The sequence below is a fragment of the Argentina anserina genome, chromosome 2 (genome assembly GCF_933775445.1).
Source record: "Argentina anserina chromosome 2, drPotAnse1.1, whole genome shotgun sequence".
Taxonomy (NCBI): Eukaryota; Viridiplantae; Streptophyta; class Magnoliopsida; order Rosales; family Rosaceae; genus Argentina; species Argentina anserina.
Window position 1 is genome coordinate 22,754,573 of NC_065873.1, and position 27,022 is coordinate 22,781,594.

The 27,022-nt window shown below is 39.4% G+C and overlaps 4 protein-coding genes and 3 pseudogenes across 4 annotated transcripts; 6 read left to right on the top strand and 1 right to left on the bottom strand.

Annotated features, from left to right (window-relative positions):
- The first annotated feature begins 2,434 nt into the window (after window positions 1-2,434).
- Window positions 2,435-4,330, top strand: LOC126783331 (V-type proton ATPase subunit c4). The gene is made up of 3 exons (XM_050508786.1): window positions 2,435-2,614; window positions 2,697-2,982; window positions 3,901-4,330. Exons 1-3 carry the CDS (start codon window positions 2,533-2,535, stop codon window positions 4,031-4,033), a joined length of 501 nt encoding a protein of 166 aa, XP_050364743.1. The 5' UTR covers window positions 2,435-2,532; the 3' UTR covers window positions 4,034-4,330.
- Window positions 4,331-4,729: 399 nt separating this feature from the next.
- On the top strand, window positions 4,730-10,966 carry LOC126784195 (disease resistance protein RUN1-like). Its single transcript, XM_050509679.1, is given in 9 exon segments — window positions 4,730-4,960; window positions 4,963-5,323; window positions 5,440-6,198; window positions 6,242-6,536; window positions 6,638-7,144; window positions 7,243-8,217; window positions 8,306-8,861; window positions 8,907-9,237; window positions 9,585-10,966. Coding segments are annotated over 7 exon segments (3,483 nt in total). The 5' UTR covers window positions 4,730-4,848; the 3' UTR covers window positions 8,780-8,861; window positions 8,907-9,237; window positions 9,585-10,966.
- Window positions 10,967-12,226: 1,260 nt separating this feature from the next.
- On the top strand, window positions 12,227-13,161 carry LOC126783332 (acetyltransferase At1g77540-like). The gene is made up of 2 exons (XM_050508787.1): window positions 12,227-12,525; window positions 12,937-13,161. Exons 1-2 carry the CDS (start codon window positions 12,259-12,261, stop codon window positions 13,006-13,008), a joined length of 339 nt encoding a protein of 112 aa, XP_050364744.1. The 5' UTR covers window positions 12,227-12,258; the 3' UTR covers window positions 13,009-13,161.
- A 2,097-nt stretch (window positions 13,162-15,258) lies between these two features.
- On the top strand, window positions 15,259-16,392 carry LOC126784196 (F-box/FBD/LRR-repeat protein At1g13570-like; annotated as a pseudogene).
- A 1,550-nt stretch (window positions 16,393-17,942) lies between these two features.
- On the top strand, window positions 17,943-20,039 carry LOC126783329 (F-box/FBD/LRR-repeat protein At1g13570-like; annotated as a pseudogene).
- Window positions 20,040-22,209: 2,170 nt separating this feature from the next.
- LOC126784197 (F-box/FBD/LRR-repeat protein At1g13570-like) lies at window positions 22,210-22,809 on the top strand (annotated as a pseudogene).
- A 1,247-nt stretch (window positions 22,810-24,056) lies between these two features.
- LOC126783326 (caffeic acid 3-O-methyltransferase-like) lies at window positions 24,057-25,717 on the bottom strand. The gene is made up of 4 exons (XM_050508778.1): window positions 25,247-25,717; window positions 24,847-25,157; window positions 24,671-24,735; window positions 24,057-24,527 (listed from the first exon to the last, which is right to left on the bottom strand). Exons 1-4 carry the CDS (start codon window positions 25,690-25,692, stop codon window positions 24,231-24,233), a joined length of 1,119 nt encoding a protein of 372 aa, XP_050364735.1. The 5' UTR covers window positions 25,693-25,717; the 3' UTR covers window positions 24,057-24,230.
- Between the last annotated feature and the right edge of the window lie 1,305 nt (window positions 25,718-27,022).

The following is a 27,022-nucleotide window of genomic DNA, read 5'->3' on the forward strand; positions in this document are numbered from 1 at the left end:
TGGGTATAGCACGTAAACTCCAAATATAAGAGTGAGTGAGGTCCAATTAACAAGAGTGAAAAGAGAAAGACAAAGACGTACCTGGGTAGAAGTGATAGAGACACATACCTGGCTTCGACTTAGATCGATTCTAAGAGGAACAAGGACGTACCGACCATGACTTAGTACTCGGTTTGGATTTAATGGGTTTTCCAACGAGACGCGAGAGGGGCCAACATCCGAAGCCTTGGTGTGAGATCGAACCAACATTGTAGGTGAGAGCATCCAAACTTCATCATAAGATCGATCCTCCATGGAGAACTCAAATTGGGAGAAACCCCTAGAGTAGTTGAGTAGATCGTAGCGGGCAGAGGCCTTTCGTACGACGTTTGGCCATGGCGGCTACCAAGCAATCCACTGAGCGAAGCCGCGAAAACCTAGCAGAGCCCAAGACGCCAAACTCTTTGAGAAAATTTTAACTTGCTACACAACCCTTTGAGAAAGTGCAGTTGGTACAATCATATTGTCTTCAAATTCCATCTCCAACATTTCTTCTCTTTCATTTTAAAAAACCTAGGCGCTTTAGATGTCAATTGTTACGCTTTCACAACGCTTCTAAACTCACATTTTTTCAAAAGTGTGTTTCTGAAGCGGAAGTGGGAAACGTGAGGTTCTCGGCGCTTCCGTGCTTCCTAACTTGCTACTTTTAAGGAGTTGAAGGTATTCGTTATGTTGTTTTCCATATGAACCTTTTGAATCTGTTATCAGATTCCATGTTGTATTAGGAGTATTATTTTCATGTTCAATACACAATCTGAGTGTTGCGCACCACTTCAACTATCTTGCAAGTTTGAGAGAAAGTTAATTTCATCTGCATTGTTACCCTTAATTTTCTCTAAGGTTTTCCATCCTTATATGTGCACAATCTTATTGCAAGGATCGTAAAGTTAACCCATGATTATAGTGCTTCGGGAAAGACATACAAAGTTTTAGTCTTAATAACATATTCACAAAGACTTGAACTTTTTTTTTGGTCGAACAAAGACTTGAACTACAAAGTCTTTGATTTTGAAGTATGAAGCATTGAAGCTAACATGTGGTCATATTGGGCACACGCACCAAATGCTACAATTGCTTCGGAAGTAAAGTTGCCTGTGACTTGACAGGAGAAAAAGACTAGTAGAATTATAGAACAAAAGATAGAGCAAAGAGTCTTTCACGAACAAACCCTATTCGACCAAGACAAAAGATCCACGTTTGAATACAGAATACTATTTAGTCATTCATCACCCTTTGCTATATAGTGTAACCTTTGAATCACTCCATTCCCTCTTAGAAAGGTTATAGCAAAAACTAGGGGTGGGCATAAAAAACGGAAATCCCGGTCCCATCCCGAAATTTAACGGGACGGGACGGGACGGGACGAAGGTCTAAAAATGTTCGTCCCGTCCCGTTTCATAATGGTGGGATGGGACGTGGGACGAATAATTTATATCCCGCTTCATCCCGTCCCGTCCCACCTTTAATGAAAACTTAAAAATTCTTATATATTTGTATAAAAATGAAACTAATTTATGTTCTTAATAACTCTAAAATTCTATCAACTCAAATAATAATGGTAAATTATAATATTTTGAACATAATATGCATTTTTTTTGTTAAAAATTTATTATTAAATGTTACTTGTTAATGAAAAAGTAAAAATATAGGTTTTTATTTAACTTCATAGGAAGGTGGGATTTGTCCCGTCCCATCCCGATCTCGTCCCGTCCCAACCGGGATTAATCCCGAGTGGGATGCATTCATAAAAACCCTCGTCTCGTCCCGATTCAAAAGAGTGGGACGAGACGTGGGATGAGCCACGTCCCGTCCCATCCCGTCCCGTGCCCACCCCTAGCAAAAACTGTTGCCCTGATAACTTAGCACAACAGGAAAGGGAGCCATATGCATAATGTTGGTTTGGAAAGAAAACCTCCTGACAAGTTTGTAACTTGTAAGCATCTAAAACATTTCCAAATGCATGATTGATGTGGGATTTGGACGTCACAATCCCATCATCAGCCTTGCTCACACTCACCCAAGTCATCCCATGCTAATGAACTAGTTTTTCCTCGACGCGTAACACTGGAATTTGTCACTCGCGTAATTGAATTTCATCAAAAATTGTGAAGATAGATACGGAGCATTGGTCATCAATTGATAAAACTTGGCATCACTTTAGTGACAACATATCTACGTGATATACCTCGCAAGTGTTTTTAGAAAATTGGCAACTATGATTCAACCAAGTTAACCATCGAAAGCAACAACGCCCTTATCCGCAGGTTTTGGGCTTGTTGATTTCATACGGTCTATATGACACAAAGCCCAAATGGATAAAAAGGTAGAAGCCCAATAGAAAATATATAAAAAATGAAATTTACCGGGAGCCGTGGAGTGACTCTAATCAAATATCAATCCAAATAGCCAAATCTTTCTCCTCCTCCGATCCAACTTCCTCTGATTTCTCTCACCATAAAAACCAGAGAGAAAAGGCGAGCCCCAGATTCAGAGATGGCCTCCACTGCTTTCAGCGGCGATGAAACCGCTCCCTTCTTCGGCTTCCTCGGCGCCGCCGCAGCTCTCGTCTTCTCCTGTAAGTCCGGGATCTCCGATCCCCTCAAATTTCTTACTCTTTTCTCCCTGAGACTTCGCTTTAATCTCTTACTTTGCTACAGGCATGGGCGCGGCGTACGGGACCGCCAAGAGCGGCGTCGGCGTGGCCTCGATGGGAGTGATGCGGCCGGAGCTGGTCATGAAGTCGATCGTTCCGGTGGTTATGGCGGGAGTGCTTGGGATCTACGGTCTCATTATTGCTGTGATTATCAGCACCGGGATTAATCCAAAGGCCAAGTCTTATTATCTGTTTGATGGATATGCTCACTTGTCCTCTGGCCTTGCTTGTGGCCTCGCCGGGCTTTCCGCCGGAATGGCCATCGGGATCGTCGGTGACGCCGGTGTCCGGTAATCCCTGAACACTCTGATTTGTATGCTTTCGTAATTAGATTTGAGTTAATTTATTCACTTGGGCTTTGTAAATTTGACGCCGGTGTCCGGTTGTTGGAATCTATCTGTAAATACAAGAGAAAGAAGACAAAGACTTAAATTACTTTATGATTTAGTTGTGTATCAGTGAGTAAACGGTAAATTAAAGCAATTTGATTAGCATTTGGTTGTATAAATAATTGAACGTGTGAGAATGCTCATGTCGATATTCGCAGTACTGTAAATGTCTGATTATAAGAATTTGCGAACGGTCAATTCTTGGAAGAGATGATTTACTTGAGAGGGGGATGGATATTCTATATATCTATGGATGTACAAATTTAGTGTGATTCTATTTATGTGGTTAACATGGAATGCTGAGATGTTTTAGCTTATGTAGGGATGTGTTTGCCATCTGGTATGGGGTTTATGCTTTGACATGATTTAAAGAATCATTTTTCAGTTCCAAGGATATATGAAGTATTAGATATTTGCATTTTGATTATACGTTTGTGTCCAAAATGTGATTCTGTCAAGATAGAGGGGGGCATCTAGGATCATGTAATATTCTGGCTATCAAATTGCAAATTGTGTGATATAATCTTTGTGCTGAATGTTGAATAAGTACAGAAGCTCCAGCAGGAATGACACTAATTGATGAGAATTTTCAGCCTTTTTCTGTTGTTTCGAAAGCATTCTGATTTTCAATAAATTCTGGTCATTATACATTTATATGGACTATTTAATTCTTGGTTCTATTGTAGTTGTAGTTGGATTATGATTGATTTTTTTTTCTTTAGACAACGGGAATGGGACACCAGTCCTGTGGATACTACTAAGATGACTGTTCCATAAGTGCGATTACAGTTTCTCATATCTTTTGTGGATTATTTTCAGGGCCAATGCACAGCAGCCAAAGCTCTTTGTTGGTATGATCCTTATCCTCATCTTTGCTGAAGCTCTTGCTTTGTACGGTCTCATTGTGGGGATTATCCTCTCGTCCCGAGCAGGGCAATCTCGTGCAGACTAAGGAAGTCAGCTTGGTTAATGCTCTGGATTCTTTGATGAGCATCTGCTTTCACTGGCTCGGCAATTCTGTTATCTCTATAAAGTTCTGTTAGTTTAGTTAGAATTATTATATTGATGTTTGAGCTGAACTATGCCTGTGGTTATGAAGAAATATTTGTTCTGAATGTCATTTTTCCCTCTTGCCCCAAAAATAACGACAGATTAGACATTGAGAACTTCACCCACTGATGGGTTTTGGTGTTTTTGTCATACAATTGCTGTAAGTAAATTGAATGGGGGAAGAAGCTGTTTGTTTCTACATACTAGTTATTTGCTTAGAGCTTGTCTATTGTAGCAAGATGTCGGTAAAAGTACTGAAGTTCAGTGGTAATGGAGGTCTGGATGAGACACTGCTGAGAACTTCGTTTTGCAATTTGATCACTACAAGATGTCATTAGTCAGACCTTAAGAAAAATTAATAATAAACAAAAGACCGCATCATATCTTGGTATCTTTTAGACCAAGTTGCAAACCGAAAGGTATTATTGCCAAAGCCTTTGTGGAAAATACGCATTTTCTAGTCTTCAACACTGACGCCATCAAAGATCTAAAACGACAATGGATCAACCTTGCAACTTCTTGGCATTGGAGAATCCTAAGAAGACTTGACCCTTTTGCAGTATTCTACAGCTTGTTTCTTGGAGGTAATCGCACTCAACTCAGGAAAATTATCAGTAATATAGCCATCATGAATTCATCAAGTCCTCTATGGACTCTCAAGTCTCTCAATCATACGATAATTGACCGTTATATTCATACATACGTTTTCTGCAGGTCATGAATATGATGTCTGCTGATCTTCTCCCACAACAGAAGTATGATGTCTTTCTTAGTTTCAGAGGCGAGGACACCCGTTATACATTTACTAGCCATCTCTATGCTGCTTTACAAAGAAAAAAATCCACACCTTCATTGATAATAGACTGGAGAGAGGAGATGAAGTTGAAGATTCCCTATTGAAAGCAATAAAGCAATCGAAGCTTTCTGTAATCATTTTCTCAAAACACTATGCTTTTTCGCGGTGGTGCTTGGATGAACTTTGCCATATACTAGATTGCAAGGGGAAAATGGGGCAGTTTGTTATACCGGTTTTTCACGACGTAGATCCATCACATGTACGAAAGCAACTGGGAAGTTATGCAGATGCATTTGCTTATCTTTGTGGACGTTTTGAAGACAACAAAGTGAGCATGTGGAGGGAAGCTTTGACCATCACAGCCAATCTATCCGGGTTTGCTTCACAAGATATCAGGTAATTTTAGTATATTCAAATTTGTACTAGTTTCTACTTTAACTACTGGAATCAGATTAAGATGATTAGTTGAAACATAAGTTAATTACTAACTATAATTTTCTTTCATCATATAGGCCTGAGTCTAAATTAGTTGAGACAATTGTCAATGTTATTTCGATGAAGTTGAATCGTCACTTGTCAATTGACTTAAACGGACAGGTTGGACTTGAACCTCACATTCAACAGATTGCATCATTGTTATGCATGCACACTCAAGATGTTCGAAAGATAGGTATTTGGGGTATGGGTGGTATTGGGAAGACCACCATTGCCGATGCTGTATTTCAAAAATTCTCAGCTCAATTCGATGCTTGTTCATTTCTTGCGAATGTTAGGGAAAAATCAGACAGAAATGGATTAGATCATTTACGAAATGAACTTCTTCGTGAGTTATTGAACGAAGAACATCTAAGTATAGGCACTCCATCCATAGGGTCAATTTTTGTTAAAGAGAGACTTTCTCGTACCAAGGTCCTTATTGTTCTTGATGATGTGAGTGACTTAAGACATTTAGAATTTTTACCGGGAGATCAAGTTGAGTTTGGTCCTGGAAGTAGAGTCATCGTAACAACTAGAAATAGGTGCATATTGAAAGATCATCACGTGTACAGGGTGATGAAATTAAATTTCGATGATGCTCTTGAGCTTTTTCAGTTGAGAGCTTTCAAAGATAATTCTTCCAGAGCAGATTATTATGACTTGTCAAGAAAGGTGGTAGATTATGCTAAAGGCAACCCCTTGGCTCTTAAAGTTTTGGGTTCTGCATTCCTTCATTGCAACAGCACAGAAGAGTGGGAAGATGAATTGAAAAAGTTGAAAAGATTTCCCAACAAAGAAATTCACGATGTGTTGAGAGTTGAGACTAAGTTATGATAGACTAGACACACAATTAAAGGGAATATTTCTGGATGTTGCATGTTATCTCAAAGGCGAGAATATTAGTGATGCCAAAAGAATTTTAGAGATACATGGGTTTTGTTCATCATCACATGGAATTTCAATTCTGATAGACATGTCTCTCATATCAATTTCAAAACATAACCGCTTAAAGATGCATGATTTGGTGCAAGAAATGGGCTGGTTAATTGTTCGTGAAGAATGTAATGAAGAGCCTGGAAAACGGACTAGGTTGTCTAATGCAGATGCTTATCGAGTACTCAAAAATAATACTGTAAGAGCCATACTTTACTGACCCTTAGTTCATATATGTACTCTATTTTTGTTCATTTTATCCTTTGTAGTGCTCATTTATATATTAATTTTGATTCTCAGGGAACTGCAAAAGTTCAAGCCATGTTCCTGGAAATGTCTAGCATCCCAGAGCTACCATTGAGTCCTGCAGCCTTCAGCAATATGAATAACCTGAAGTTGCTCAAAATTTATGCACCAGAAAAGGTGCCTGTGGAATTGTCATGGAGAAATATGAATACAGAGGAGCAGCAACTAATCTCATTTCCTCTGCTTTACGAGGCCAAAAGACTGCTGTCTTTCTTTGCCAAATCAAATATTTGCAGTTCCCTGAGGTTGAAAAAGTTGCACAGTTCTCTCCGCGGTTACATTGGAATGAAAAGTCTGGACAATTTGGATGGTGAATCTCTCAACAACTTACGTAGCAGAGTGGATTTTCCTGAAGGTCTCGACTATCTTCCGGAAGAACTTAAATATCTTCACTGGGAAGAATACCCTTTGAAATCTTTGCCTTCAAAATTTTCTCCGATCAACCTTGTTGAGCTTCATATGCCCGGTAGTCCAGTTGAGCGACTTTGGAATAAGGGCCAGGTACGTTTATATAAATTGTAGTTTGGAAAGTTAAAGCTATAACTAGCTAAGTGCCTAAGTACAACAGTCTTATTCTCGTTGGTCTCAATTCTTTGCAGAATCTAGAAAACTTAAAAACGATGAATCTCAGCTACTGCAAACACTTGATTGAAGTTCCAGATCTCTCCCGGTGTCTGAATATTGAGAAAATAGACCTTAGTTTCTGTGAAGGTTTGAATCAACTTCCTTCTTATTTCAAAGATCTTGACAAGCTTGCTGATCTAGATTTAGGCAGCTGCTCGCAACTTAAAATTCTTCCTGAGATACCATGCAACGTGACTTTTCTACGTTTATCTGGGACTGCAATACAAGATATACCATCATCGATTTGGTCTCACCAAAAACTTGAAACATTAGGTCTTAGTTACTGTCGACACCTTAAGAGTCTCACAAGGACTGCTTGGAAGCTGAAATCGAACTTGTATAGTGGTGATCGAAATCCAATTGGACCTCAGAAATTACACTTGTTTGGCTGCAAAAACCTTGATACCCTCCCAGATAGTATCTACAGTTTAAACCGTCTTGAAACGCTCAATCTCACAGGCTGTGAGAAACTAAAAAACTTGCCTCCCTTTTCAGTTGATTCCTGCTCTTTGACCAGCATCGACCTCAGTGGCTGCAGCAATCTATTAGGAGTTCCTGATGGTCTCATTGGTCTATCCACGTTACATGAGATACGTCTTGGGGGAACCATGATTGAGAGCGTACCTGCAAGCATTAAAAATGCTCGTCGCCTGCGCAAGCTATATCTGAACAATTGCGAGAAGCTTCAAAATTTACCAGAGCTCCCACCGCTCGTAAGAGTTTTGGAAGCAGATAACTGCACGTCCTTGAAGAGCGTGGCAGGGAGTTCTAGTACTGCAGTTCATCAGCCACAACGGTGCGATCAGAAAGACGTTGAAGCTCTTAATTACTGTCCCCAGGAGAAATGTATGTTCACTAATTGCTTCGTATTGAACGAGAGTTCAAGGAGCAACATAATGAGTGATGCAGTGCTCAGAATTATGCGGTTGTCATCATCGTTGTACAGTGGTGTACGTCTCTCTCTCTCTCTCTCTCGTTAAATCTGCCTTTTGTCTTTGAACAGTTGCTGATTTTTGATGTGGCATAATTCTCATACAGGGGGATAGCAACATAAAAGAATTCATCGTGATATCACCGGGAAAGAAAATCCCACGCTGGTTCAGCTATCAAACTGAGGGATGTCATATACGCGTCAAGTTTCCTCCAGATTGGTTCGACACAGCCAACTTCATGGGTTTCGCTGTATCTATTGTTTTTGGACTTGACAACTTGGATCGAGACGATGGTGGCTTTTCCTTGACATGTAAGTGTAGTTTCAAAACCTGCGATAATGGTGGCTATGAATACAGTTACCGACTGCCGTGGATACGATGTACAATACCGGAAAGTGTCCATTCCGGTCAGGTGTTGGCACTCTACAGCAAGGACACATTTTGGCGGGGAAGTAGCCCCATTCCTTTGGACAAGGTCACGGAGGCGTCTTTTCACTTCTACCAGGAGGCAAATCCTTACGAAAACTTGAACAAACTCAAGGTCAACAAGTGTGGGATCCGAATCCCAACGGACAATTGAAAGAAAAGCCCACCCAGGATATATATCTAGGGCGAAAACCCGCAGCCGTCGCTCGTCTTCTTCTCGGCTTCCGAAAATGTAGGCTTTCTCTTCCCGAGAAGTTCTCCATTTCCGTCATTTCAATTAGTCCATCGAGCTCTGATTAATTCACCGTTAAAGCTCTGGGTTGTTGCTTTCTCTATGAGGCTATGGCTCTGCAACTTCTATTATTAGCAAAACAAGTTCCAGAGTTGGGAACAGTCTCTTACTCTTGTTTTCCTTCTGACTTCAAAATCGGTCTCGAGTTCTTGTGGCTTTTTTTGATACTGAATGTACTCTTTATTCTCTATTATAGAATAAAGCTACTGATCGTGCTTCTCTGATTAATGTTGTTTCTAGGGTGCAAGCAATGGTGTGAAATTGTGAATGAGAGTACTGGAATTCTTTATCTGCTTTGAACCAAGGTCACAACGAAAGAGGTTAGATTGTTTGGTCCATCATCTGTTTACTGATAACTTGGGAACTTGAAGCAGTACATGTATTATGTAAATGCATACCTTAATCCAAATAACTTGAAACCTTCTTAGTGCTGCAGTTTAAGCCCCTTTATATATTTATCTAATTTATCGTAATGGTGAAAAGACCAAAACCATTATCTGATTATGCTTATGTTAAATTCTGAATCAAACCTTTGTTAATGCATGAGATCTGATGTATTGGTGAAAAAGTAGTTGAAGAATTATAATGAGTTTACAAGTCCTTTGCTACAAAATTTTATTGTCTAGTGCGTGTCCACAATTGTTATATGTACCTATTAAAATGGTAGGTATTTCTGTCAGAGTCAAATCTCTTACCCTTTCCTCCACTAAGAAGGTGAGACGAGTCAGAGCAATTGTTCAGGATGGGGTCACGTCCAACAATAGTTCATGAGGAAACCCTGAAGAGGTTCCAGACGGAGGATGGAAACTACTATCTGCAATACCAGAACAGCAGTTCGAGGGTAATAGAGATGATTGATGTAGTTTCCCCTCCAGGTTTGATTGATACTCTCAAAGATGCCGCCTACAAATACGCCAAGGACAATAAATTGGCCGCCACCTGTCTTTGCAACTCTGTGAGTGACCGGCTTCATTTATTTACTTGTTTTTTTTCCTAATGTTTCCTCCCGCAAATTTGATTCAGTTTGAATATAAATTTCTTCGACATGTCGAAATATCATATAAGTTAATTTGTTAGGTTATTTGAAAACAAGGGTCTAAATCTGCAATGGAAATTCCTCTGATGCTATATGGCAAATATCATATCATCAATTGGTAATGTAAACATAGCATTAAATGTCTCATCTTCCCAAAACATTCAGTTTTGATTTTTGCGTCTGTGTAGCAAAAGGACCAGGTTTGTTAAGCTTTGGTTTCTTGGAATTATCTTCAAGAGAACTCGTAAGGTATCTTGGAATTTCTCTTTAGGTATGTGGATATTGTAGTGACAATGAGAAATTTGGTTATATACGTTCATCAAAGGTGGAGATATTTTGGGGCACGTGCCTCAGTAAGCTTTCAAGAGTATGTACTAATAATACATTTCTTGTGTACTTATATCTCTAAAAGTTATTCTGCTGTTTGCGCCAAAGGTGTATAAATATGTAATACTAGTTTCAGGTTTGATTGTTGCCATCTGCAATTCAGCAACAATGTTATTATCTTTTTAATTCTCAACATCAGTAGTTCAGTACTATTCATTCTCAACATTGATGCTACTTCTTTCACCTAGCTAAACGGAAAAAAAAACTATTCCTTCATATAGTATTTAAGTTTGAATGTTGATTAATATGTTTAATTTTGAAGAAATTTGTAATTTTAGATGGATTTTCATTTTTTTTTTAGAATTTGATATGCTCTTTTTTAAATTTATTAAATAACTCTCACACCCTTACTGGGTCTTTCATTCTCACTGAGATTTGAACACATGTTCTCGACCTTTTAAACTTCGAGTGCCTTAGTGGAGATTTATTTCTGGCTCTGCTTGTGACATTCGTTCGACAACAAATTTAATATAATAGAAGAGTATTTTCTTATTCAACTCCCAATAGTAAAACTTAAAACTTGTCATATATACTGTATTACAGATATATTATTATGTCTTTGGTTGCCTTCACATTGAAGTTTCAGCGTGGCTTGCTGACATCTTGTTTTTCATGTGTTTGCAGGGTCGGCTTAGTAATTATCGAGTGCCTGAGGGTCAGATGGTAATCGGTCGTCGTGAGAAATGATCCATGAAAAATAAAGTGAATGTTTGGATAGAATGAAATTATAAGAATATGGTTCAAGATGCCTTGATTTTGTTCCATATTGGTTCGTCATAATAAACTATATTTGTCAGCAAGAGCACCATTAGGTTATAAGGTCATAGGTTCGATTCATGCCAAGCAGGGAGGTATGAAACCCTTAGATATTTTTTTTTAAATAAAAAAAATAAAATTTTGGGGTAGTCCAGTTTTATGTTAATACGTTAGCAAGATAAAACGCATTAATATAAGAATATTTGATTTGTTTGAGTTCTCCTTTACTTATTACCACTGATAAAGCCATGCATCCTAAAGTACCATTAAATTGTGGTTTGCTATATTTATCATTTGCTTTAAAACACAATTAAATAAAATGACTAAAGGTGGTGACATAGAAACATGGAAATTTCTAATCTACGGTTGTGAATAAAAACGCGTGAGTTTATCTCAAGTTATAAAAGCATGAGACTAGTATGTACATAAACCAAGTTATTAGTTTTGTCACTGGTTGTGTTGATGAAGATAGTGCAGAAGTCATTTGATGTCGTGGGGTTGCGTTGTTAAAAGCTCGTTCCTCTTTTTTTCTGAAATCGCTCTCACTGGTGGAGGGTATTGTTGTGGCCGTGAATGGGATTGGAAATCAGGGTTTCGCATGTGGTTGAATGCAGGCATCTGTTCCCGGTGCAGGAGGATGGTCTGTAGATCAAGTAAAAGATTGAGATTAGTGGTTGTGTTTCACTCTTTGGCGGTGGTTGTTGTGTTGCAGTGTTGGATTATGTGCATTGGTTTCTTTTTTGGAGGCTGAAGCCTGCTAGCAAAGAACACTGCTGTACTGGTGACTATTTGTTTTGAAACAAATGTGACATCTTGGAAAGACCACTTGATGTGTCACACGATTGGTTATCCTAATGTCCTTCACCCAATTTCATTTTACCACTAAGCGCCAAAAACCAATGGTCAATCGCCACCTGACTGCTCCTACATTTTTTATGTAGGTGTTTATTACGTATCTGAGGCACAATGTTATTCACCACGGTAAAAACACACTGAAATATTGTTTCAAACCCGCGTTATTATAGCTAGTGGAATTGGAAGCTATTTCCTCACGTGCGTACTGCGTGATGACTATAGTCGTCTTTGATAAAGATTAAAGAGAGCAGAGGATGAGAGACAGGCTCAGAGGCACGGACGCGAGAGGAGTAAAAAAAGAGCGAAGATGGCTACTGCAAGTGGCGCGGCAGGGGGCGGTTCATCGGCGCCGAAGATAGTGTGGAACGAAGCCAAGTATAGATTCGAGTCAGACGACCAGAAAGCCTACATAGACTACGTTCTCAGAGAGAAGGGCAAAGTGATGGACTTGGTTCACACTTATGTCCCATCCTCCAAGAGAGGCTTGGGCTTGGCCTCCCATCTCTGCGTTGCTGCCTTCAACCACGCCAAAGCCAACTCCATGTCTGTCATCCCCACCTGCTCTTACGTCTCTGTAAGTACTAATTCACTTACCCTTTTCTGGGTTTCTCATGATTCTGGGTTGTTGATGATGATTGGTACCTCTAGAAATGATTGTGTTCATTCGCTTATTCGGGTGTTGAGATTATTGTCTGCTCTCATCGTTCTTGCCTACAGCAATACATAATGGTAATCATACATGTATAAGTTTTGTTGATACTAAGGCAATTAATAGGTAGATTTCTAAAATCAATGGAAGTAGGATGGATGAGGAACTTGGATGAAGTTTCTGTGTGATTGTGTGAATCAACTTAATTTAAAATTTTCAACTTTCAAATACAGTTGGATGGTATGGACATTTATCGCCTGTGTTTTTGGATTCATACTTTCGTACTTGTGTTGGGTTGCGACTTGCGACATATTTAACTTTACTTCATGTTGGCAGGAAACCTTTCTCCCAAAGAACCCCTCTTGGAAGTCTCAGCTGTACTCCCCTGAGACCAAGTCTAGTATATAGAGTTCTAAACAACTTGGGTGTAATAAACGACCGTACTTTTAGTTCGAAATGCTTGTAAGCTCGGCCAGGGAAAACGTTATCCTGCTCTTCCTTCTTAAATGTATGCTTGTTCAAGGCAACCGAAATAAAACTTATTAGATCATGGTTTTCGAACTTGGTGTTGAGGACCATTTGAATATGAATCACTAGAGATGGAAGGCAGAAACTGATTATGTACCATAGTAACAGCATGTCAGAGTATCGTATAAACTTCAAATAAAAATTACACATATTTCATAGTTCTGTACCATAACTTATTTATTGAATACAGTATTGTACCAACAGATTACAGCACACTTCATAGTTCTTTCTCGGTATATACAATTGAAGCAAACAACAGTGAATTGTGAATACCAGAAGAGAAATAACCGGAGAGCACATTGATAAAATGTAGAAATAAATAAACAAAAGATATTGAAGAATTATTGTGTCTCTCGCACTACTGTTTCTACACCTGACCAATTAACTCCTGGTACGGAAGATCACTCCTTTGAGGTTAGTCATTCTATTGGGACTAATACTAGTGAGGCTAATAGGAGACAATATGTCCTGCCAAATAGGTCTACTCGGGGTCAGCCAACAAAGAAATATGAACCTACCCTTCAAGCTAAAACTAAGTACCATGTGGCAAATTTTATGTCTACCAAAAGATTGTCTAAGTCATATGAATCATTTGTGAATCAAATATCTACTGTATCAGTACCTAACAAAGTGCAGGATGCATTGAGAGACACAAAATGAATGAAAGCAATGGAGGAAGAGATTGAAGCATTACAAAAGAACAATACTTGGGAGCTTGTATCTCCACCACATGGCAAGAAGACTGTGGGATGTCATTGAGTGTTTATAGTGAAGCATAATCCAGATGGGTCAGTGAGCCGGTATAAAACACGTCTAGTAGCAAAATGGTTCACCTAGACATATGGCATAGACTATGATAAGACATTTGCGCATGTTGCAAAAATAAACATTATTCGGGTATTGCTCTCTCTTGCTGCTAATTTAAACTGGCCACTTAGACAGTTTGATGTTAAAAATGTATTCCTTCATGGAGAACTTATAGAAGAAGTGTACATGGATCTTCCGCCGGGTATGCGGCCGCTTCTCTAAGTAACTTTGTATGCAGATTGAGAAAATCTTTGTATGGTCTTAAACAGTCACCTCGTGCTTGGTTTGGAAGATTCTCACAATTCATGAGGAGAATTGGCTACAAACAAAGTAATTCAGACCACACATTATTTCTCAGACATCAACAAGGAAAAGTAACAGCTCTAATTATATATGTTGATGATATGGTAGTTACTGGGAACGATACTGTTGAGGTGGATAGATTACAAAAACAGCTAGCCACAGAGTTTGAGATGAAAGACCTAGGTACACTCAAGTACTTATAGGGTATTGAGGTAGCCCGGGGAAGTGATGGTATCTATCTGTGTCAGAGGAAGTACATCATTGACCTACTAACAGAGACCGGTATGCTAGATTGCACTCCCATTGATACTCCTATTGAGCAGAACCATCGGTTGGCAGAGTACCCAGATCAAGTGCCCACCGACAAAACTCGTTACCAGAGACTAGTTGGACGCTTGATTTATTTGTCACATATCAGACCAGATGTTGCCTATGCAGTGAGTGTAGTAAGTCAGTTCATGCATAATCCAAGTATGGATCACATGGATGCTGTTGTGAGGATTTTGAGGTACTTGAAGTCAGCTCCAGGGAGAGGAGTAATGTTTTCAAATCACAACAATATCTTTGAGGTTTGTGGCTTCACAGATGCAGACTGGGCTGGAAATATTACAGATCGAAGGTCCACATCAGGATACTTTACATTTGTTGGGGGTAAGCTTGTTACATGGAAGAGTAAGAAACAAAAAGTGGTAGCTCGATCTAGTGCTGAAGCGGAATACATAGGTATGGCTCAGGGAGTGTAAATTATTATGGCTTAGAAATTTGCTACAAGATTTGGGTATTAAGCCTAAGTGTATTATGCAGCTGTACTGTGACAACACGACAGCTATTGATATTTCCCAGAATCCTGTGCAACATGATCGTACAAAACACGTGGAAGTTGATCGTCACTTTATAAAGGAGAAACTAGACGCAACAATCATCAGTTTTCCTTTTGTTCCTACAGAAGAGCAATTTGCAGATATGCTCACAAAATGAGTGTTTAAAAAGACCTTTTATGATTCACTTAGCAAGTTGGGCATGATTGATATGTATGCACTAACTTGAGAGGGAGTGTTGGCGTGAATCAAGGCCCGTAATTCACTGTGTAAAACACTTTTCCTCTGTCTGCCGCTCCAGAGTTGTTGATCATGTTCTCTTAACTCACATTGGTCCGGTGAGCACGTTTGATGTCATTCAAGGACTCAAAGACATCAAAGATCTTGATCCCTCTACGTGGAACTTTCCGCCTCCGCCGCGCTACAAAATGCCGCCTTGCATATTTTCATATCATCATATTATCGATTTGAAGTTGGACAACTGTTTGCTAAAACCCCCTTCAACATTCAAAGGGTTCAGGAGTTTGAAGAGTCTTGAAATTGAGAAAGTTATGCTGGCGCAAGATGTGTTGGATAATATGATTCTTCTTTGTCCTCTGCTTGAGAGATTGACTTTGAATAACTGTGATGGTTTCATCCAAATCAGGATTGAACATATTCATGCACCGAATCTCCAATCCCTTGACATACGCGGTGGAAATCAGGATTTTAGTCTTGTGAATATGTTAACTCTTGCTGTTGTTGCTATCGGTTTTAACACAGCAAAGGTCCCGTGGAGGAGGTACAGCAGATTGATCAACTTTTTTGATAGCCTTCCTTGTGTTCAAGAGCTCCAATTAACTGCAACTTTTTGTCATACTTGGTTGGTGGTGCGTTGCTTGAAAAGCTACCGAAACCATTTCTGTATCTGAAATTTCTTAGCATAGTCATTTGCTTCAATGATCGGGAGGATATTTCAACTGCTCTTTGCCTTTTGAATAGCTCCCCCGCTCTAGAAACACTAGAACTCCATGCAAGTGAGTTCTTAGCTGCCAAAGCTAATGTAGGTTTTGTGAACTCTTGTTTGGATGTCGACCGAAGTTACTCATTCACCCAACTGCGACATGTGAAAATATACACCATCTATGAAACATGTGAAGCTCAACTGGATTTTATTCAGTTTCTTCTTTTATGTTCGCCTGTGCTTTAGACGTTCACAGTTAATATTGAGGCTATTGCTCTTGATGCAAATGAATCTTTGGCGCTAGTGAAGAAGTTGCTTCCTATGAGGCGGGCTTCAGGGAATGTGAAGATGATCTACATAGACGATTTATCTGCTTCTCATTCAGAATTTTAACTGTAGTCCCACCCTTATGATGTATTTTTGAAAAAAAAAATCTGAAGAATTATCATGGTATCATTGCCCCTGTACATTATTAGAAGGAAGTTCCAGAGGTGGAAATGTTTGGTTGATGATCTTTGACAACCCTGGGTGCCTGGGTTTTGGTATTAGATTAGACTAATGCATTTTTATTGGTACTTGAATGTTATATCTCAGTAGAAAGGAAAAGGAAAACTATCCACGTCCTGTTCGAATGTGGAGGTGAATTTGGATAGAATTAGCAAGTTACCATAAGAGGTTATAGAGAAAATACTATCAAAGTTGACTGTGGTGGAGGGAACGAGAATACGTGTTTTGTCGAGGAAGTGGAGGCATAAATGCGCTATGCTTCCACATCTCGTGTTTGGTTATTGGTGTCTTACCGGCTATGTTGATAGTATACTCTCGAGTCATATTTGCCAGATAAGATCTGTGAAGTTAGAAGGCTATATCTGGTGCTAAAGCTGAACTAGATCGTATCAGACATCTGCTTGTAAGCTCGCCACTTCGCCAGTACCTTGAGACAATGACTGTTGAGCTTGAGCAACCGGAGCCTGTTACTACTACTGATGATGAAGATACGGATGATGAAACACGAGATGGGGCAATGAAGAAAAACCAGAGTTGTTCATTCACCCAACTGCAACATGTGAAACTGTACATATGTGGTGTTGAAGCTGAACTAGATTTTATCAGATTTCTGCTCGTAAGTTCAGCAGTGCTTGAGAAACTGACTGTTGTGCTTCAGTCTTGGAAGCTTGATAGTCCATTTCCCAATGATTCACCTATATGGCTGTATGTATTATGGTAGCTGATGATTTTTGCTTTCAGAAGTGTGACTATTGTACAATAGTACAAGTCTCTATGAAGCATTACAATTCTCTTTTATTTTTAAGTCTCTGATCGAAGCCAAAACAGATTTGGAAAACCTCTAGAGTTTATAGGACAACCAGGGGACTTACAGCAAAGCCAAACAAAAAGGGCTAAAGGATTCTGAAGACAGCAACCATTTCTTACAACAGCTTCCAGATCTCTGCACCTCCTTGTAGTCCTTGCAATTTGACCATGATTTTGGTCACTCACCTCATATTTAAGCATTAACTGGTTCCATATTATCCGAGACTCGATAAGGTATTGTCTTGGGTGTTGGTTCTTACCCGGAAAGCTGTCTAAATGGTGCCTACATTTGACGTTCATGTTTATTCAGACCTGGCGGTAACACAGCCACAGAGCTAAACCTGGTAATGAATTAGACCAACATCCAACGTTCTAAACACACAGAAATCGGAATTTAGTGACACAGAGGGCTCTGATGTCCCAAGTTAGGAAAAAAAAATTATAAACACACTCATATCAGTCATATGAGACGCTCGGACTAACTGTGTGCAATTTTGAACTTTTGATTGTGTTTTTGTCACGCTACAGTAGTTTTATGAGTTGCTTAATTTTTTTATTGATAATTAAAAAAAAAACCGACCGAATACGTTAAAGAAAACAAACCCACACTCTGAAACTGAAAGTGTGAAGGCGCCGCCGCGTCTCCTTCTACTTCCCCCAGCAAAACCCTAAAGACAGAAGAGCTGTAACATAATCATAACTGAAGGCTGAATCTTCCTCTCCCAAATTTCCTGGACAAATTCAAGTGCTTGGCATGATGGTAAGTTGGTTCTCTTTATTTCGTGCTATTTTGGCCCGTGTCTTCCTTCATTTCTATATGTCAACTGTGCAGCATACGTTTCTGATTGATTTTCAAGTACCGGTGGAGTTTGAAGTTTTCGTGTTTATGATGTAGATTTCGCTGATGTGATTTAGAGAGAAGAAATCTCTTCTCTCACTTTCTTGAATTAGGATAATCTGATAGGTTTAATTAATGTTGAAGTTGGAAATGTTTGACAACCCTGAGACCTGGGTAATCGTTTGGGGTATTGGATTAGACTAATGCATTATTATTGATTGTTGAATATCTTAGAATGAAGGAAAAAGATCCAAGTCCGATTCGAATATGGAGATGGACTTGGATAGAATCAGCAACTTACCAGATGATGTTACAAGCAAAATACTGTCGAATTTGCGAATGAAGGATGGACCGAGGACAAGTGTTGTGTCAAGCAAGTGGAGGTATAAATGGGCTATGATCCCTCAGCTGGTGTTTGATCATCTGTGCCCCGCCGACATTGTTGATCGTGTACTCTTAAGTCCTATAGGCCCTATAACCAAATTTGAACTCAGGACCTAGAACATGGAGAGTGAAGTTCTGGATAGGTGGAGTCTTCCAATTTCATCAGTGAGTTGGTGCTTGATAGCAATGGAGTGCAGCACTACAAGATGCCTTCGTGTTTCTTTTCATGTCAGGACCTGATTCATTTGCATTGTCAGGTTGTTTGTTAAAACCCCCTTCAACATTTAAAGGGTTCAGGAGTTTGAAAAGCATTCATCTTAAGTATCTTACAGTGGCCCAAGATGTGTTGGAACATATGATTTTTCTTGTCCTGTGCTTGAGAGATTGACTCTGATCAGGTGTACAGGTTTCAGACAACTCAAGATTGATGCACCCAATCTTCTAGAACTTCGCATTTATGATTATCCGTGTGAAACTCAAAATATATTGAATCTTGCTGTTGGTGACCTGCCTAAGGTTCAGAGTCTCATTATATGTGGGCACTCTTTGAATTATCTGGCTTGTGATGCTTTGCTGGAAAAGCTGCCTAAACCATTTCTACATCTGAAACTTTTTGACATAAGCATGTCCTTTAACAAGGTGGAGCATGTTTCAACGGCTATGTGCCTTCTGAGAAGCTCCCCTGCTCTTGAAACACTTAATCCATATCACAGCGCCGAGGTCAAGCTGGTGTTGGAGCACTGAAGTCCTGGCTGGATGAGAACCGAGGTTGTTCATTCACCCAACTGCGACATGTGAATATACATCGCATATCTGGTCTTCAAGCTGAAACAGATTTGATCAGATTTCTGCTTGTAAGTTCACCAGTAGCTGATACAATGACTGTTGTGTTTGAGCATCTGGAGCCTGATACTGATGATGATGATGGAAATTCAGATCAGGATACCAATGATGGAAATCCAGATCTAAATATATATCAGGAAAGCCAAGATCAAGCTGATGTTGGAGCAGTGGACTCTTGGTTGGATAAGAACCGGAGTTGTTCATTCACCCAACTGCTACGTGTGGAGATACTAAGCATTTCTGGTGTTGAAGCTGAACTAGACTTTATCAAATTTCTGCTTGCAAGTTCACCAGTACTTGAGACAATGACTTATGTTTCTACCTCTGGATCCTGATACCGAGATGATTCTGAAAATCCAGATCTTGATATTGCTGACAGGAATCTGGTTGCTCTCCGAGAATCTATGGATGTAGTGAAAAAGTTGCTCAGATTCAGGCGTGCCTCACCGAATTTAGAGATAATTTACCATGATCCACCGAGGTAGTGTGATAGCAGCTGATGGTGTTTGCTATCAGAAATGTGACTCTTGTAGAAGTCTCTTTGATGTATTTCTGTTTCTTCTCAACAATGTCATTCTGGATCACAGGATGTGTATAGTTGTTATTGTGTATGTACATGATTCTGTCATCTTTCTATCAGATCCAAACTAAATTTCATCAAATTTCTTCTTTAAAATTTGCCAGTGCCGACACGAACACTGTTCAGCCTTCCAAGCACTCTAAGCCTCTTGGCAATGTTGAGGATGCTTTTCAGAACTACAAGAAAAGTGGCTCCAGTTTAAGCGTGCTCTGTTGAAGCAAGAGTCATATATCATAACTAATACCAGGTATTGCAGTAAAGAATTAAAGTTCACTACCAGAGCTTGGGAGAGATATACAGAAGTTGTTATGGAGTGTCAAACAATGCCCGATCATCACTCCAGATGTGAAGCATCAACTGCACGTCTTATAGAAAAACAACCACCAAAATCTTTCTTTTGGTCCAAATCCAAGTATGTCAAGACAATTAAAGTCTGTTTACATCGAGTGTGAAAATAATGCTCATACTTCCTTAGTCATTCAATTTTCCTCTGCAATTTTTCATCAACATAACGTACTACCATTGATGACAATATAAACTTTGGAGACTAATATTACTGTTCAGGCGCCATATTGGCTAATATAAGAGTTGCTCAGCTCCGCCTAGGCATACCTCGCCGGATCTAGAGATAATGTATTTAGATCAATGATACACCAATGTATTATGGTAGCCAATGGTATTTGCTATCAGAAGTGTGAGTTTTGTCTCCAGTCTCTAATATTATGTATTTTTATAGGCTAAAATTTTCTCATACTCCCAATGCGTTTCTCTTTTATATAGTTCTAATTTCTGCAACTATCTATAGCAGCAACATAGAACCTGTATACAACCGCTGGACCTCTAGTGAAGCCAAACAGAAGGAGAAATGGGATAATGTATCCTAGCAATTCCATTGAATCTCTTACACCAGCTTCCAATGCTGGACTTAACCCCATTATCAGGTACTTCAGGAAGAATTGATTCCACGAAGATCACTTCAATTTCCAGTTCTAGGTAGTGATTCACAGCAACTTGAGTAGTGTCACACAATGCTCATCGATCACTCCAATCATGAAGGATCTCCTCAGTGTTCATAAACAAGAGTTACAAGACAATTTTTTGGTATTACTATACAAGGCTGCATGATCTATCTTTGAGAGAATGCAGTGATGAGCAAAGAATACAAAGGCTGCCTTCATCTGCTTGGAGGCCAAAATTTACTTTTACCAAGTAACGCTATGCCCAACACCTTACTGTCCACGTGTACAACTTGCGGACGCTTCTGTCCCTAGCCTGGCTCATGTGAATCCCGCATGTACCCTCCTCGCCTGCTTGCCACCTGTTATGGTGAGACGCCACCTTCGCTTTTCTTCGGTACAAAACAGTTGCTGGCTTGCTGCAGCCTCTGATGTAGATTTCCAAGCAAAAAATCTGAAGACTGAATCTTTCAAGTTCTGGAAGACTGATCACTTCAATGATGGTAAGTTGGTTCTCTTAATTGGGTGTACTCTTAATAGATTATTTTCTTCCATGTGTATACATCTATGTAGCACCGACGGCGCGACACGACAAATCTTAAAAACCTAGATCCTGATACAGCAATTTATATATAATTTAATATATATTAATGTTCTTCAGCTACTATTTAGATATATATAAATATATATATATTTTTAATATATTAATATATATATATTAATATTCTTATTTTTCAGATTCTCAGCAGCTAAATCTTTCTTGGGTTCTTGAATTCCAGAGAGACTCACTTCAATTCCTACCCCAAAATCACATATACGGCTTTTTTTGCGCCGTCTTCTGCTTTGAAGCAAAACATAAGGAAAGTTACGAAATGGGAACTGAGTGTTAAGGCTTAGGGCTTAGGTTTTTTTTTTTAATTCAAAATGCTGATATCGCGTGTCAGAAACAATAGGTGGCGTGTCGGTCAACGTGTCGGGCCGTGTCAAAAAAGTCAACATTTTCTGACATGCCACGTGGCGTGTCGGCGTGTCGGGTTTTGGATTTTGGGGTTTTTTTTATGTAGATTTCCACTAATACGAGTGTTAGCTTTTAGATAGATGAATAAAGAGCTCTCACTTTCTTGAATTTATCCAATCTGATAAATGTGATACTTGAAATTGAAATACTTGCCTAGTGATCTTTGTCAACCCTGGGTCCTGGGTTTTGGTATCATATTAGACTAATCATTGATGCATGTTTTGCTGGTACTTGAATATCTCAGAAGAAAGCAAAAAGAGCCTAGTCATGTTCGAATATGGAGGCGGGCTTTGATAGGATCAGTGACTTACCGAATGATATTATCGCCAAAATACTGTCAAGTTTGCCATTCAAGCAGGGAGTGAGGACAAGTGTTCTGTCAAGCAAGTGGAGATATAAATGGGTTATGCATCCACATCTCGTGTTTGATGATCGGTTGCCCGACAACATTGTTGATCTGTAATCTCAAGTCACATTGGCCCGATAAGCAAGTTTCAACTTAGTCGTCGATCTAGAGACATCTGAGATATGGATAGGTGGATTCTTCCGATTTCAAGACACCCCATCAAGGAGTTCATACTTGAGCTTTCTTTAGCACAGCCGTACAATATGCATCAGTGCATGTTTTCATGTCAAGAAATGATTCATTTGCATTTGAGTGGCTGTGTGTTGAATCCGCCTTCAACATTCAAGGGGTTCAGGAGCTTGAAAAGCCTTCATCTGGAGCATGTTACACTGGCACAGGATGCAGTGGAACATATGATTGTTAGTTGTCCTCTACTTGAGAAATTGGTTTTGCATGACTGACGGTTTTACGCAGCTCAAGATTGATGCACCAAATCTTCAATTCCTACGTTATTGTGGTTTTTTGGGATGAACTCAGTCCTGTGAATACACAGAATCTTGATTTTGTGAGCATATGTAAATCTAGCCAACTGGTTCCTCAAAGTTCTAGCAGCAATTTGCTCAAGTTTTTCATTAACCTGCCTAAGGTTGAGACTCTCCATGTTTAAGGGTGGTTTTTGAATTATCTTGCTGCTGGACAGCCTAGACCTCTGCTCGAAGAGCTGCCTAAACCATGTCTATGTCTGAAAGTTCTTGAGATGAGCATTTCCTTTGAGGAGGTGGTGATTGTTTCAACTGCAATTTGTCTCCCCTGCTCTAGAACCACTGAAGTTAGACTTTAAGATGTTTAATTATGAACTTGATTTTAGAGCAGAAGTTAGAGCAGTGAACTCTTGGCTGAATAACTACCAGAAAACTACCAGAGTTGTTCATTTACGCAACTGCGAAATGTGAACATAACAAACATATGCGGAGCTGAAGTTGAAGTAAATTTTATCAAATTTCTGCTTATAAGTTTACCAGTACTTAAGAAAGTTACTGTTTTGCCTTGGAATGATGACCCTTATTCGGATGAAGTTATTTTCCCACTTTCTATGGATAAAGTTTCGGAGTTGCGTCGGTTCAGGCCGGATGTGAAGATAAAAACTTTGGATGTGAATGCAATGTATTATCGCTGCTGATGGTATTTGCTTTCAGAAGCGTGACTTCTGTAAAACTCTGATGTACTTGCTTTTCTCAATATGTCTGTAGAAGTGTGTATGTATAGTTGTTTGTTTTTTGTACAAGATTTTGTCATGTTTATGTTTCTCTCTTTCCTATTAGATCCAATATAATTTTCACTAGATTTATGCTTTTAAGTTTGCCCGTTCATATGACATGACTACTTTTCGGCCGAAGGCTGGAAACAAATGTAAAATTGCTCCAGTTTAGGCGTGGTGGCTCTGTTAAATCAGATGATCATATGCAGTCATTTCTGGTACATACCACATGAGTGTTGGTTTTACAAAGGCTTATGATGCATGATGCATTCCTTCATGGTCGTTCTAAAATCTGTATGGCATCTATTTGATTTAACGGCTTCTCGGTCTCCGTAATGTAGCAAGGATCAGTTCACCAAAGCTATTCAAAGCATTCAGTGGTTCCATATTGAGGGGTGGGGGGACTCGATAAACTGATGAAGTATGTGTCCAGTATCGGCTCTTGCCAGAAAGCTGCAGCCTAAGCCGTGCCAAACATTTGAGATTCATGTTTTTTCAGACAAGAAAGAGACTTCATTGAAATCATACAGGAGAAAGAGAGGCATAAACCTCGCTACCAAACCTGAATGAACTAGGCCTACATTTAAAGTTCCTTACACACAAAACACGAAATTCAGTGACAGAAAAGGGGCTATAGCCAACAATTATTCCATTACAAACAAGTTCTCGGACGGCACCGCATGCAAGTATTTGCTCATTTGTGGAACTCCATAACCCAGCTGTTGTAAGCAGAGCAAACAACTTCCAATCCAGAAAATCCAGATTTGAGTGCCAAGGCCTCGTACTCTTTTTTGGTCCTCTCTTTCCCTCCAGGGTTCTGAGTAAACATCAGTAGATCCTGCTCGCACACAATGTTAGACGTAACGCTAGTATCAGGTACTTCAGGAAGAATTGATTCCACAAAAATCACTTTTCCAGTGCTAGGTAGAGATTCACGGCAGTTCTTGAGTAGTGTCAAACAATGCTCATCGCTCCAATCATGAAGGATCCACTGCAGTATCCACAAACAACATCATTACTGAAAATCAAGAATAATATAAAGGCCGGCTGCATGATCTCCTTTAAATGCGTTTACGGAATGTAAGAGAATGCAGTGATTTTAGGAGTAAAGAGTACAATTAAACAAAAGGCTACCTTCATGAATATAGCATCTCCTTGTGGAACACTTTTAAACATGTCTCCCCCAACATGCTTCACACCTACACAATATCAAACCATGCCCTTCACTACTTCTATTTTGGTCTGACCAAAGTCTATAAGAAACAGAAGCTGCAGTCAAGCTCAAGCATCAACAATGCTCATTTCAATACCTGGATAAGAAGGAGCATTAGCTAAGACGTGAGGCAAGTCGAAATTAATACCCTTGATGTTGGGGTACTTGGTGGTAATGAGATTAAGAGTAACACCAATTCCACCTCCCACATCAACCAGCACATTGATCCCCTCGAATCCTTCATACACGTCAAGTATCTTCTTCAAGATCAACGTAGTGTGGTTTGACATGGCCTGGTTGAACACCCGATTGAACCTCTCATCTGTCTCTGGGTACTCAAATGCTGTCATCCCATAGGCCCTATTAAAAGGAATCCCCCCTTCTAATATAGCATCATTCAAATGGAACCTGAGTGCAACAAGAAAGCCACATTGGCATTTTAACAAACATGTTCAAACTACTTTCAACTGACCCAAAAGAGTGATCTTGAAACTTACCAGCTTTCCATGAAAACCTTTTCATGGTGCAACAGAAACAGAGGACCAACGGACCCTGTTCCTCCATTTGGATCCTTGACAAGAAACTTGCATATCGATCCTGCACTATATAACCTCTCTACCTTCCCATCTGGTCCGGTCCGGGCCGAGCATTTCAGTATAGAATGGCTGGCCAATAGCCGAAGCATCCGGTCCAGCACAACCGGGGCGTTGGCGTTTTTGGTGGGGAGCTGAGCCGCGATTTCGGAAGGTGAGAGTGACGCGCCGTCGGCTGCACCCCAGATGATGTCTATGACGTTGAGTTCAAGAGCTGACTTTAGAACCATCGGAAGGATCACGGCATTGGCTAAACGTATGGCCTGCTTGCCCAGCTCCTCTTCTTGTTGTTGTTGTTGTGGATGAGACATTGTGATTGAATCAATTGTCTGAGGATTTGAGCTATTCATTTTGCTGGGACTTGAGTGTTGACCAGAACTAAGATATGGAAGAGTGTGTGCGTCATATAGGTTTGGCTATAGATCTGCTCTTCTTTTCTTTGCTTAATAAAACCAATGGAGTTTATATAACCGTATCCAAAAAATGGAGTTTACCTACTAATTAATGGGGAAATTGAGTCTTTCTGTATAGTATTGTCGCACAAAGCACGCTATACTTCAAGTCATCATTGATGATAACTGTTCGAACTCATCACACTAACAGATCGTAATCTTAAGAAGAAAAGACTGTAACTGAGGCTTAATGATAATTTGTTTTCAGAGAGCTAGAACTCTGTCCAAAACCGCAGCCCCACCATAGTTTGTTTGGTTTTAAGCTAAGTTTCAAACTCTCAACATCGCATAGTGTTAAATGTCAAGAATGCATGATATGAGGGGAATAGTACAGTAAATGAATAGAGAGGGGATTCTAATCTGATTACAGCCAACACGTATTTCTGGTGGAACTACTTTTTTGGAAAATTTCATGAATGGTGCATGAAGTTTTGACCATTGATGATTAAGGTTTCTCAACGAATAACATAACGATACATGAAACTCGAGCAAGTTATTGTACTTGCTGTTAATAACTGTTAAGTAGCATGGTTTTTTAAGTTTTAACCATAGTGAAATTATACACTCCAGCCGGATACCTATTATTACCTAACAAGTAACAACAGTAGAAAGTATCGGGAACTAATTTCCTACAACTTGCATTGTACATGTACTAGTAGCATTTCGGTTTTCGTCATTAATAACCGTGCGGTCTAACTCATCCACTAAGATATTTTACCTGTGTAGCCACATTTGGCATTAACTAATGTATTGGGTTTGAATACTAGCCGAGTTTAGACTTGTTGCTCATAAGAGGTCTCACATCATAAAGTTGACAAATACGATATAATTTGTATTGAGGCTTTGATGCATTTTATAATAAAAACCAACACCTTAAATAGTTAAATGTGGTTAAATGAGGACAATATAATGTAAATCAATGAGTCACATATATATGTCATTGCGTAATACGAGTACTAGTCAAAGATGGTAAAAAAATTGAAGTGGTGTGTCTCGATCATCACTTTCTTTTTCTTGATCCAATCGAATGTGAGTCTGCCAGAGAGTAAAGAATAGTGTTAGGCTTGCCTATACCTCATTAGTTTCAAGTTAAATGCTTACATATTTCTTCATGAAAATACCCGAATGTTCATATATACCCTTAGAAATCTATAATGTGTAGTTGTGTATTGAATGTCTTTAAAAGGTCTTCAATTCCGAATCTTTATTTTCATGATCAAATCTTTAA

What these genes read in the sequence shown, in the direction of transcription:
- LOC126783331 (XM_050508786.1), top strand. Translation starts at nt 2,533, where the DNA reads ATGGCCTCCACTGCTTTCAGCGGCGATGAAACCGCTCCCTTCTTCGGC. An exon ending in CGCAGCTCTCGTCTTCTCCT is followed by an intron (nt 2,615 to 2,696) that starts GTAAGTCCGGGA and finishes ACTTTGCTACAG; the next exon opens with GCATGGGCGCGGCGTACGGG. An exon ending in GTCGGTGACGCCGGTGTCCG is followed by an intron (nt 2,983 to 3,900) that starts GTAATCCCTGAA and finishes GATTATTTTCAG; the next exon opens with GGCCAATGCACAGCAGCCAA.
- LOC126783332 (XM_050508787.1), top strand. Translation starts at nt 12,259, where the DNA reads ATGGCTACTGCAAGTGGCGCGGCAGGGGGCGGTTCATCGGCGCCGAAG. An exon ending in CCACCTGCTCTTACGTCTCT is followed by an intron (nt 12,526 to 12,936) that starts GTAAGTACTAAT and finishes TCATGTTGGCAG; the next exon opens with GAAACCTTTCTCCCAAAGAA.
- LOC126783326 (XM_050508778.1), bottom strand. Translation starts at nt 25,692, where the DNA reads ATGAATAGCTCAAATCCTCAGACAATTGATTCAATCACAATGTCTCAT. An exon ending in AAGGTTTTCATGGAAAGCTG is followed by an intron (nt 25,158 to 25,246) that starts GTAAGTTTCAAG and finishes TGTTGCACTCAG; the next exon opens with GTTCCATTTGAATGATGCTA. An exon ending in GAGATGCTATATTCATGAAG is followed by an intron (nt 24,528 to 24,670) that starts GTAGCCTTTTGT and finishes TGGATACTGCAG; the next exon opens with TGGATCCTTCATGATTGGAG.